Source organism: Tachysurus fulvidraco, chromosome 26 (genome assembly GCF_022655615.1).
Source record: "Tachysurus fulvidraco isolate hzauxx_2018 chromosome 26, HZAU_PFXX_2.0, whole genome shotgun sequence".
Lineage (NCBI taxonomy): Eukaryota > Metazoa > Chordata > Actinopteri > Siluriformes > Bagridae > Tachysurus > Tachysurus fulvidraco.
In genome coordinates this window covers 12,506,346-12,518,231 of record NC_062543.1, presented here as the reverse complement: position 1 = coordinate 12,518,231, position 11,886 = coordinate 12,506,346, and the positions used below count along the sequence as shown (strand labels likewise).

Genomic DNA, 11,886 nt, shown 5'->3' with positions numbered 1-11,886 from the left:
TTTATTAAGCCCCTTTAAAATAATTCAATGAGATTATATAATAAATTAGAACCTCATGAAGTTTTAATTATGTAGGAGTCCTTCTCTGATTAGAAGTATAGTAGATGTTCCACTTAAAATAAATAATAACAAATTATAATTGTTATGGTTGCTGTTTTTTGTGATGAGAATTAACATTAAAACAATAAAGTAAGGAGTCTACAGTGTTGGTGCTTTTATAAAAGTCAGGAAAAAGAGCCTTTTGAAGGAGCGGTTGTTTATAGAGTCAGAACAGGTACTAACTTGTTTTGCTGACATTCCCATGTTAAAAGTAACACTAATCTGATAATTATGATGTGATCTTTTAATAATAAAATAAGTTTTGGCAATGTTGTTGTATTAGAGGAATAACATTATTCAGATGAGCCGTTATTGGGAAATATGACAATAGGACGTAGGCAATTTTTTTAAAATCATAATAATAATTAATTTCAGCATGGGTTCAGTGCAATATTCGAAGTTTTGCGAGAGTCCAGCAGATGGCAGTATTGAGTCATAGACTGCAATAGCGCTCACCGGGCCAATAGAGGGCGCTAATGGTAACGTTTACGCAACTTCCGTCAATAAGTATTTTTAGCAGACGTTAACGATGGCGTTTGTTAACACAAGAAACGACTAATTGTTTTTTTTTTTCTACAATGGGAGCGTTTTATTGTGCTATCTGCAGACAGACGGATTTCTCAGGGAAAGGTCACATCTACGGGAAAAGCCACCAGAGCAAACTGAAAGTAGTTCTGGTTAAATTCCTGGATAAGGTAAAGCAGGTCGCTAGCAGAAGCTAACGCGCTAGTAATGCGGCTCCGTTCTAATAAGTACGTTATCTTGAAACACGAGTGCACTACAGGCGTAGAAGAAGAAATGTTTACGTAGTGCACTTGTGTAGGGAGCAATGAGCCTTTTGGGACGGAGCCAGTGAGTCGCTTTCAGAGAGAAATCAGAATCATAAGAAGTTCGTTATTTGCTGTTTTAAAGTATTCGTAATCAAATTAAATAATTTAATATATTTACATTCTTGTTAAATTCCAAATTCTTAAATTCATGTAATAAAATAATTTTTAAATTAGTGTTCATTTTAGACAGGAAGCTTGATGTTAAAGTGTGTGTGTGTGTGGTGGGGTTGTGTATGTGTATGTGTATGTGTGGTGGGGTTGTGGTTGTGTGTGTGGTGGGGGGTTGTGGTTTTGTGTGGTGGGGTTGTAGAATTATGATTCTATAAGTATAAATATTCTAGAAATATAATTCTTGCTAAGAAATATGAGGCAAAACAGGTGTTAATTCAAGAGAAAGCTCAAAAAAGAAGTTAAAACTGCTTCCAATCTGTTTGTAAATTATTAAAGTAATATAAATACATCACATACCACAGAGTTTCACCGAAACATCATTTATTGTGATTATTAGTCGATTTGACGTTTTCTAATGAGCGACTGTCAGTATCCCATCTGCACTGACCATGAAGTGTCGAAATCTGTGATCTGATCTATACTGATAGAATCTGTATAAAGTAACACTAACTGTTCTATTTTATTTGTTTTCATTTGTCTGGATGCAGGTGAAAGAAGCACGGAGAACCCTGAAATGTCCGCAAGTGGAGAAATTTGACGCAGTGGAGCACAAAACTGGGTTTTGGTGTTACTGCTGTGAGGTGGAGGTGCAGAAACACGTGACTGATGGAAGAGTCACTGTGCTTTATGGAGGACTGCTGGAACACATGAACACGTAAGAATTCACCCACTCCGTATAGATGATTACTGGATGATTACTTTTTAGTTCAAATGGCTCACCGTGTGTGTGTGTGTGTGTGCCACTCTGTTTCAGTCAAGAGCATCGCAAAAACACAAACGCCTTCTGGTGGAAGAACAAAGCAGACCCTAAACACAAAGAGAAGTTCATCATCACAGAGCAGGAGTCCGACAGGTGGAACAGAACAAATAAATACTTTCCCTTTTCTTTTTTTCCCCCCATTTTGTTCTTAATGTTAAAAGATGAAATTGTTTGTCCTTCAAGATTCAAGGAAGAAGTCGCCAAAGCTATTGAGCAGTATGAAGAGAAAGAGGACACGCTGCTTAAAGAAGTACGTTTTCCACGCAATCTCGTCGCGTCACCTCCGCTATTACAGATATGATTTCTGATTTGTTTCTTGTGATACTTCTAGCAAGCTGCTTTTATCCGGTCGCAGGAGCAGCACAGGCTGGAGGTTCTTCAGGCTCTTATAGAGGTTTGTGTTCCAGGAATGAAGCGACAGTATCCATATCTCATTGAAAGAGCTGACAGGGTATCACAAACACAAACCTGGTGTCGCTTTGAGAAACAGGAGCAACTCATCGCATGAGAACGTAAAATAATCCACAGACGTGGGTGGGAAAAACAATGAATCAAACACGTTATCTGGGTTGTGAATAATGGATAGATTTTGAGTCATATAGAGAACAAACGCATTGGAAATGTTGGATATAGGATCATCACTGCCCGCGCGTTTCATAAGAGACATAACAGCAGGTTTTATTTACATCTTTCTCTTCCATGTCTTCTTTTTAAAGTAAACCCTGACTGAGCTCTAGGTTTTCTAGCCTTTCTTTAAAATGTAATCGTGTATGACGAGTGCGAGTTGTTACTGTTGACATTTCCTGAATCAAACCCAGCCTGATCCAGAGCTGCAGCAGTCTGCTGACCCGGAGCAGCAGGACGTCCAGCAGGCTATCAGGTAAGCGATCCAGACCCAGACCTGCGTCTGCAGTCCATCAGCCGAGATGTTTTGTGTCTGACGTTTCTGCACCGGAGCTAGTCGCTGTAATCAGCAGTGTGGAAAGCACCTCTGATTCAGTTAGTGTGATAGCAGCTCATCATGATTTGGTGTATGGGAAATGTAGCACTCTCCTCCAAATATAGAGTCTCCATGTGATACAACCCAAAAATGCAGTATGTAAAAAGTATAGATACCTGACATAGCTACATGTGGGTCTTCATTCCTGTTACATTATTATTTCCTTTCACTGGAACTAAGAGACCCAAACCTGGTCCTGCATGACAAATGTGTTTTATGGTTGGAGTGGAAGAACTCAAGTGTCCTGCACAAAGCCCTGACACTGACTCATCCCCAACTGAACACCGTTAGGGTTAACTGAAATTCTGACTGCACACCAGACCTCCTCAGTGCCCGATCTCACTAATGTTCCTTTTTTCATACAAGATATTCAAATGAAACCATCTTTCTTTACTTGTTAGCGATGCTAGTTCTAGTGAAAAAACGAAAGACACAAACTTGTCATGGCTGTTTTGGGGGCATTGTTTTTTGTTTTTTTGGTTTTTTTCCTGTTTAGTTTTTAATATCAAATACATACATTAAGATATAAAAACTGGTGGTAACTAAAAATTTAATCATATTGATAATGAAGGATAACAAACTAACAGTTCAGATGCACTGGATGTGACTCCTGTATCTCAGTAGCATGGGTTCAGTGCAGACAGGACGTTTTCGCAGCGTACTGAACGAGCAGCCGGGCCCGAGCCGTAGAGATCCCTTCGTGAGTCAGTGGGACGATTCAGGACAAGGCCTAACCTTCATTGGTCATCAGGTAACTGAATAATTCTTCATGTCCGTGGCTAGCTAGCTATTTATTTATTGATTGATAGATTTATTCCTTATCAAACTCTGACCTTTAACATTTCCTTTTGAAGGACTGTTCTGCCATCGGAAACGTTCACACAGGTGAGTTTAACTCGAAATGGATAACGACGGATATCGTCGGACGACGGTGTACGAATTGAATTGTATATGAATGTTGTGGTGTAGGGGCGGTGCCTCCGTGGCTGCTGGAGGATCCCAAGGACGAGACTCCGGGTACATCGCAGGACATCGGTCCATCTCTGCAGGACTTTCTTAAACACAGTAAGCAGCTCTTTTTCTGCCAGTTTTGAGTAAAAACTGCAAACTTTTGTAGGTTGTAGGAATCCTCTGACTGGCATTAAATAAGGAAGCTCTTGTTGGCTTCTTCTGCTATGTTGCTTTTAACCTCCTCTGTCAATCTCTACAGAAGAGCAGCAGAAGCTGAAGAGGCTCCCAGCCAACCGCGTAGGTGCCAACTTTGACCACAGCTCACACACCGGTGCCGACTGGCTTCCGTCTTTCGGCCGAGTGTGGAACAGCGGCAGACGCTGGCAGTCCAGGTGAGAGCCGAGAATAAACGACATTTACATCATAGCACCAGAGGGATTGTGGTTAAATCTCGAACGTGGTGTTTTTTCAGGCATCAGTTTAGGCAGGAGGAAGCTAAAAGTGGGCAGAAGAGACGGAAGGAGCTTGGAGGAAAAGCAGCCAAGAAGCAGAAACATCTGACTAACGGAGACTTCTGATCACCAAACATATTTCTATGAACACTGCAACCTACCCAACAGGAGCTCGAAACTAAATACATCCACAGACAGTTTTTTTTGTTTGTTTTTCCATCAGAAATTGTCCATTGATGTAACATTCATTCAGTTTGTAACTGCATTGCCTTTCTCACATTGAGAAACAACTCTAATTAAACCGCAACGCTTAAATTCTCGAATTTGTTTATATTGACGCACAAACTGGTGCTGATGAGGTGTGATCTCGTTTCTATAGTAACCTTATGAACGTCTACAAAACTACACTGTGTTGTTTAATATGATCGTTGAGGTGATTGATTGCTTTAAGGGGAGTTTATAAAACTCCATAGAAGAGTCTACAGTGACGGTATATTGTACAGTAAGTATTCGGCATTCACTTAATTCCAGGGGTTTCGTTACCACGACGTAAAGTTGCCGTGTTTCTGGAGGTCTTGGAAAAACGCCCCCTCTTTAAAAAAAAATAAATAAATAACAGCATACTACAAAGGACAAAAACAGACATATAGGTAGATTTATTTTAGAAAACAAATAAACAACAAAAACTAGGGTTAGATTATCAAATAGGCCACGCCTACCCGATGACGCAATATCTGTTACGCTGTTCTGAAATCCCTGGAAATAAGTGCCTGCCGTAAGGATTCGGGCTGAGCGACTGTACGGTTGTTTCCCGTTTCTCTGTAGCATGATGAGGGAAGAATACAAAGCGTTTAGAAATGTTGTAACAAGTCGTGTCGGCTGTGCGGCAACATTAAAAAAATTTACATAAGGCCATCATTAAAAATAGTTTGGTTTGCAGTAACAGTAAAAAAAAAAAAAGGTCGGTATGTATGTAGGTCTATATTATTACTTTTTTTTTCAAATTTCAATGTAAAAAAGAAAGGTACAATTTTGGTGATGGTGATTACGTAGGTATGACTTAGCAAAACAAATTAGCATATCGTGACGTCACTGACTGGGTCTTCAACCCAAACCTTATTATTTAGATGCTGGACAGTTTTTCGAGAACTTCGGGCGCCCGAACCCGTTAATATCATTTTATTGCTTTTGTATTAGTTGTTTGAAGAGTAAAAAAATAAATAAATAAAAATAAGGTCGGTCTTAACGCAAATTTACAACCGGCAAGTCGGTCGGACTTTAAGCAATTTTTTACAAATAAGTAAATTTGAGTCTGTCCTAAATTGACAGGGTCGGTCGGGTTAGAAACAAGAATATTTTTAAGGATGGTCTGATTACAAATAATTACAGATTACATTTACATCCCGCAAACTCACCAACTTTTCTCCTATAAAATCCCGTCTTATTTATTTTATGTTAAATGCTCATTTCAAATATTCTTTATAGTTATGTGGTTTTTCCCCCAAATACAATTTCTTTTTCTTTCGGGATGAAAGATTCAACTTCACCATTCGTGTTTCCAGTTTATTGAATAAATCTGCAGCATAGCGAAGTGGTTTGGATCTCCGTCCTTTAAGGTAATAAACCCAGAAACTTGTGTCACTTTGTTCCGCAGCGGTAAATAAAACCGAGACAGTGTGCAATCGTTCTTTAAATTCTGAACAGTTCAGTCTTATTTTTACGCAATAGAACCTATTCGAAACTATTCATATCTCTTCCCACAGAAGGCTAAAAGATCATTAATAGTGCTCAATAATAATAATGATAATACCTCAAATATTAGCCAAAATAAAAAGTACATTAATATTTAAGGATACCTTGCAGTCATTTATTATTATTATCCTTTTTTTTTTTTTTTTTAGTAGGTTCTGTTAAAATAATACACGACTCGTATATGTGGAAAGCAGAAAGAAAAAAAAGAGAAGGAATTAGGTCTCTGTAAGAGATGCAGTGTTGGTCATAATTGTACAATTTTACACTTATAGACCTTAAGTGGTCTGTTTTTTTTTTTTTGTTTTTTGTTTTTTTTTGTAAAAGAAGTTCTTGCATTAATGTTCAGAATCGTTTTCATCTTCACGTAACTTCATTCCCACGTCCCGGATAAAGAGAAAATCCATGCTATTACCATCCAGAGTAAGACTTTGGATCGAGTTTGGCTTGTAGAAGTGAACGAATATAGTGCCTCGTGGTGATAAAGTTCTGCTTTCTCTGCGTAAAGACCTTCAGTAGCTTCATTCGACAGAATGTGGGAGAGTAAAAAATAAAAAATAAAAAAAAAAGCTTAAAATCCCTTCGGGTTTTCAGGCGACTCCATTTCAGTAACAGCAGTAAGAGCGATCCCTCTTTCGGCTTTCCTCTTCGCGTCGACGTCAGATTAAAAAGAACGCGGTATTCTACCTTAACTCGCAACCGGACAAGCTCATAATTTTAGCTATGAAACCTGAACGATAGGCTTTAAAAAAAAATGAACCTGATTGTGTTTGTTGAAGCTTCAGCCACGAGATCAGATCGAGAACAGTCAATTCTTCCTGTCGTTTAGTGGTCAGATGTGTAAATGGGCCACATGAGGCCCTCATGCAGATGTGCGCAGCAGTAATAACATTCATACCCATACACAAAAGGAATGATCCCTCAGGCTGTTTTGTAGCATTAGTCCTTATGAAGGACATTTCGTAAGACGACTAAAGTCGAGGTCAAAGGCCTAGAGAACTACGCGTAGCATCATTTTACTGGTTATGACTGGTTATTGAACCCAATTTCATCCAGTCATAGCAGAGCTTTTTTTTTTTTTTTTTAAACTGTCAATTTCACATATAAGTTGATTTGATGTGAAAATGAGAAGAGATGAAGTTCCAACCAGGATTTAGTTCATCCTTGGTGCCGTGCTGCCATCGTCTACTCTTCCTTTAACTTTGTATGTTTTGTAGAGAGCCGCTTTAATCCAAATCTTCATGGCTCCGATTAAATAGCTGAAGCGACTCGGGATGATGGAACGTCTTGGTAAATTTTCCACGCGCTTTCCTCAGAAAGAAGCGAGACTACTGCGGGTGTGAGGTTTGGTTTGGGATCCCTCGGTCTTCGTCACTGCCGATTAAAGGCAGCGGAGATGCCTAAGAGTTGATCAAGGAGCAGCAGGAGCACAGCATCACTTCCTGTTGACTCTGCATCTCTTCTACTTCCAGCAGGAAACCACAGCTCCCAGGTACACTAGCTTTTATCTGTGAAGAAGAAGAAAAGGAAAAAAAAATTACAGAAAGAAGGCACTCGGTTAATGACTTATATTTGAAAAGCTGTGTGTGAAGAGGGAACAAGTTTAAGAATTAATTTTAATACCTTTGTTTTCTTCTGAATCAGTAGCTGCTTGCTCTGAGTGCCTTTGGCATAGTTGGTTATATTTTGATTCTACATCCTTTAAAAAAAACAACAACAACAACAGTGTGAGCAAACACAGGGAGAATATTAGGCCCCGTTCACACTGCAGGTAAAAGTGGCCCAAATCCAATTTTTTGGGGTCAAGTGACCAGGTCAGACTTCTTCAGGAGTAGTGTCCTGAATCAAACCCATCCAACCATCCATCCATCCATTCTCTACCGCTTATCCGGGGCCGGGTCGCGGGCCTGAATCAGACCCAAATCTGATTTTTTCCAATGTGGCCGCAGTGTGAACAACCAAGGCGGATTTGATGCGACTTTTACATCAATCTACATCGACATTTGTCACAATTATGCACCGGCGAAAACGTGACTGGTAACGTGTGTGTGTTAAGAGTGTTATATAAAGTGGTTACATTAACCAGCTCAATGTTTGCATGGAATACATCACATTATAGCATTACATGATATGTTTGCTCGCACCAGATGATACAATACTTCCTCCATAACCTCGCCAACTGTTTAGCACAACGGCGTGCTGCGTGTGACATCATCGTTATTGTTCGTATGCGCATGCGGGTCAGTTCGAAACAGCAAACGGTTCACACTGGTATCTGATATAGGCCACATTTTAAAAGGTAATGTGAACAGCCAAACAAAAAAAATCAGATCTGAGCAAAATATCCGAATTGAGCATTAAGACTTGCAGTGGCCTTAGAGGGAAGAATTCAGTCTGGAAAAAATAAATCCAGATTCGTTATCCTTTGCACTAGAGCTACGACGCTAATGTAAACAACAAAGGATCTCGAAAAATCTTTCATATAAACAAAAAAGATCTAGATATTTTACATATCGTCTGGCTGCTAAATCAGTTTTTTTCTAATATAGCGGTTATATTTACAATTTAAAATAGAACTTTAAGCAAAATGTATAAAGCGCATGTCCAGATTTGATCTAAAAACTAACACTGAGTACAATTTTTACTTTCCTGGTGACAAGCTTCTGGATCTTCCATGTGCCAGTTCGGTGGAAAGCATTTTTGAATGTCAAGGTGCATTGAGATTTTCAAAAGATGATTCGGTAACTGTGTTGAAAAACGCTAAACGAATCCTGTCTTTAAATGTTATTACTGGATAAAATGAGGCGTGTTTGCATGTTTTGTAGGACGGAAAAGCTATTTGCTTTGTCGTTTGCCGTATTAGGAGCCCACAAGTGCAAAATACGTGCAAAAAAAAAAAAAAAGCAGAAATCACAACAGAAAAACATTCGCACGACATGGTCCTCTTTAAAACTTAAACAAACAAACAAACAAACAAACAAAATAATTTAAAAAGGGCATGCTTGCTGCTGATTGGCTTAACCATCAGTCAGAGAGGCTGGAGGATGGTTACAATGTTTATGGTAAGAGGAAATATGAGCCTAAATATATTCACAATTCAGGTCCATTTCCATAAACAAACTGGCTGATGTTCTATAAATAACTTTATATATATAAAACTTTAGTGAACAGTAAACTCAGGTGTGATTCGGGTTCATTTTACCTTCAGCTGCTGTAGGCTGGCCTGAAGCAGGCGTAAGTGGGTCATGACCTGTCTGCTGAAGTTGGGTCCTCTGCTCTGAGAGGAAGCTGAAGACAGGAGCTTCTTCAGGTCTATGCCCGAGTCTCCTGCTGCTGCAGGCTCTGTGCTGCAGACCTGCCCGTCGTCATCAGTGCTGCTCTCACCTGACCCACCATAACCCTCCAACACCATGTAACTGCCCACTGCCAGAGGAAGGAAACAAGATAAACGCTTAAATGATATAGCGGGATTAAACTTCATGTCAGTATGACGTTATGTTTCCGGACATACTGTAAGAGTTGTGGTTACGGCAAGTAAAAACACCACTAGATTAAACCAAGAGCATGATAACTGGTAAGGTAAGAATACAAGCCCCATTATCTGATCTCACCAAAGTCCTCTGAGGTTTCAAAGAAGCCTGTATCTCCCGAGGGCAGCTCGTGTCGGTTCTCCGTCCTGGTGTGTAGGGTCTCTGTCCTCTCAGCTCCGTTCTCCACTGAGTTACTGGGGGCAAAGTTTTCCTCCAAGCCCTGCAAAGACCCTGTCCTCGGCTCACGCAGCAGAGCCTCCCCCCTCTCCCTGTCCCTGTCCACGTCCTCTTGCCCGTCCATGTGGTTGATCAGGAGCTGCCTCAGAGTAGCCACTGAGTTGGAGACAGCCAGAAAGAGACAATTAGTGGTCTTATAAGGGAGCAGTACATTAACAAAGCAACAATCCACATGACCCATGGTGCATGTGCCAGGGTGTATGAAGGCGACGGTGTACATCTGCATTAACACCGTGCTATACAGCGGCCTTTTTATATCTTCATTTTAACAACTAGAGTCCAATGATTTTGTAAATTAAACCAAGCCATGACCGAGCTGGTGAGAATAAACACTCACGGGTCCGAAGTGCCTCGTCTGCCATCAGCGGGGGCAGGTCAAAGGCATCCAAGTCTTTCTCCTCCACAGCGATGGCATGCCTCGAGCCCTGCTTCAAGAACGGAAGTCTTTCTGCAAGCTCAGGGTCGAGGAAAGCCTCCTCCTCTTCATCCAGAACCTGCAGCGAGCGCTCAACTTCTTCTGTCTCTCCCTCTGCCTCTCCCTCTGCCTCTGCCTCTTCTTCATCCTCTGACTTTGTGTCAAACGGGTTGCTACCTACTGGAGGAATCTGCAGGATCTCTGAGCAGGAAGTGGCATCTTTTTCTTGGGTGGGGAAAAAAAATGTATATGAATCCTCTTTAACATTACAGTAACTCATCACCCTGAGACGTCACAGATCACAGACACAATACAAGGAGCCACAAGCAGCAGTCCTTTGGGGTAAAAGGGCCATCAAACCTACAGTGCCCCCGGTTGATGTTACTTAGATTAGACTTGGGGTGGTTTGTCCAAATTGGTTCAAAAAGCCAAGGTCTCTGTGGTAAAGGAAAAAATAATTTTGTCTGTAACGGTTTTTAAGATATGGGCCACAATGTAAAACACTGCACTATAGCGCCACCATCAGGCCGATCTCCCTCCCAAGTAGAAGTGAGTACTACATATTGACCACGTTTCACACTTGGACTACATCTAGTAGTACCCTAAATCTAAATAAAATGCGTAGGGCACTTATTTGCATCATTTAAACAATTCTATAATAATGATTTAAGAAAAGCCGAGTTACGCATTAGACAGTTCTCAAGTTTCATCGGCTCACATCTGAGGACTGGATAACAGCTGGATCTTTCCTCTCTTAATTAGAGCCATGAATCAGATAAGGGGGGCACGGTGGCTTAGTGGTTAGCACGTTCACCTCACACCTCCAGGGTTGGGGGTTCGATTCCCGCCTCCGCCTTGTGTGTGTGGAGTTTGTATGTTCTCCCCGTGCCTCGGGGGTTTCCTCCGGGTACTCCGGTTTCCTCCCCCGGTCCAAAAGACATGCATGGTAGGTTGATTGGCATCTCTGGATAATTGTCCATAGTGTGAGTGAATGATAGTGTGTGTGTGCCCTGTGATGGGTTGGCACTCCGTCCAGGGTGTATCCTGCCTCGATGCCCGATGACGCCTGAGATAGGCACAGGCCCCCCGTGACCCGAGAAGTTCGGATAAGCGGTAGAAAATGAATGAATGAATCAGATACCTGGAGATTGGATGCTTCCGGTAGAGATACGGTCTGGATCTTTGTTCATTTTCGACATGCCAGAGGTCAACTCGTCATCAGCTTCTCGCTCCCCACTGCAAAGAAGTCAGACAGAGGAATTAGCAAATCGACTTAAAGCTATGATGCGTAACTGAATTAAAGAAAGAAATCTGGCAGAAGCAAAAGAAACATGTAAGCTGAGCGATCACAGTAACTGAACTCACTCGTTCTGAGGCTGGCTCTTCATACAGTCTGCTCTTTGCCCGATCAGGTCGTGCCACCTGGACAACAGCATAATAAAAAACCCCAACAAATTAAAGAGCTTTTTCTGTTTTAGATTTTCAGATCATGTTACTTGTGTCTTCAAAGCACAGGACTCCATCCCACTACTAACAGGTTCAAAAGCAAGAGCTTTGCACTTTCAGTCCGGCGGAAACATCGTCATCGTACTGTGTTTTGTCTCCAAAGCTTGTATTTCTGCTGAAAACGGACACGCTGACTTTGCTGAATCTTGTGCGAAATGTACAAAATACAAGAGTGAAGTGGAGCTA

The 11,886-nt window shown here is 41.0% G+C and overlaps 2 protein-coding genes across 11 annotated transcripts in view; one reads left to right on the top strand and one right to left on the bottom strand.

Annotated features, from left to right (window-relative positions):
- The first annotated feature begins 576 nt into the window (after positions 1–576).
- Positions 577–4,582, top strand: cenatac (centrosomal AT-AC splicing factor). Of its 2 annotated transcripts, none has more exons than XM_027178797.2 (11): positions 577–794; positions 1,589–1,755; positions 1,855–1,953; positions 2,044–2,110; positions 2,192–2,254; positions 2,679–2,740; positions 3,485–3,611; positions 3,715–3,745; positions 3,830–3,925; positions 4,071–4,203; positions 4,284–4,582. In XM_027178797.2, the coding sequence occupies exons 1-11, from the start codon at positions 678–680 to the stop codon at positions 4,387–4,389; spliced, it is 1,068 nt and encodes a 355-aa protein (XP_027034598.1). In that variant the 5' UTR covers positions 577–677; the 3' UTR covers positions 4,390–4,582. The 2 variants fall into 2 exon arrangements, with proteins under 2 accessions (XP_027034598.1, XP_027034597.1); XM_027178796.2 differs by having other exon boundaries at positions 3,482–3,611.
- A 1,230-nt stretch (positions 4,583–5,812) lies between these two features.
- arhgef12b (Rho guanine nucleotide exchange factor (GEF) 12b) overlaps positions 5,813–11,886 on the bottom strand; it is a 45,266-nt gene continuing 39,192 nt past the window's right edge. For all 9 annotated transcript variants that reach the window (XM_027178599.2, XM_027178602.2, XM_027178597.2 and 6 more), the window contains 7 exons: positions 11,560–11,616; positions 11,336–11,430; positions 10,117–10,419; positions 9,624–9,875; positions 9,215–9,435; positions 7,636–7,711; positions 5,813–7,520 (listed from right to left, as the gene is read on the bottom strand). In XM_027178599.2, the coding sequence (XP_027034400.2) occupies positions 7,510–7,520; positions 7,636–7,711; positions 9,215–9,435; positions 9,624–9,875; positions 10,117–10,419; positions 11,336–11,430; positions 11,560–11,616 (1,015 nt within the window). In that variant the 3' untranslated portion in view covers positions 5,813–7,509. The remainder of the gene's footprint in view (positions 7,521–7,635; positions 7,712–9,214; positions 9,436–9,623; positions 9,876–10,116; positions 10,420–11,335; positions 11,431–11,559; positions 11,617–11,886) is intronic.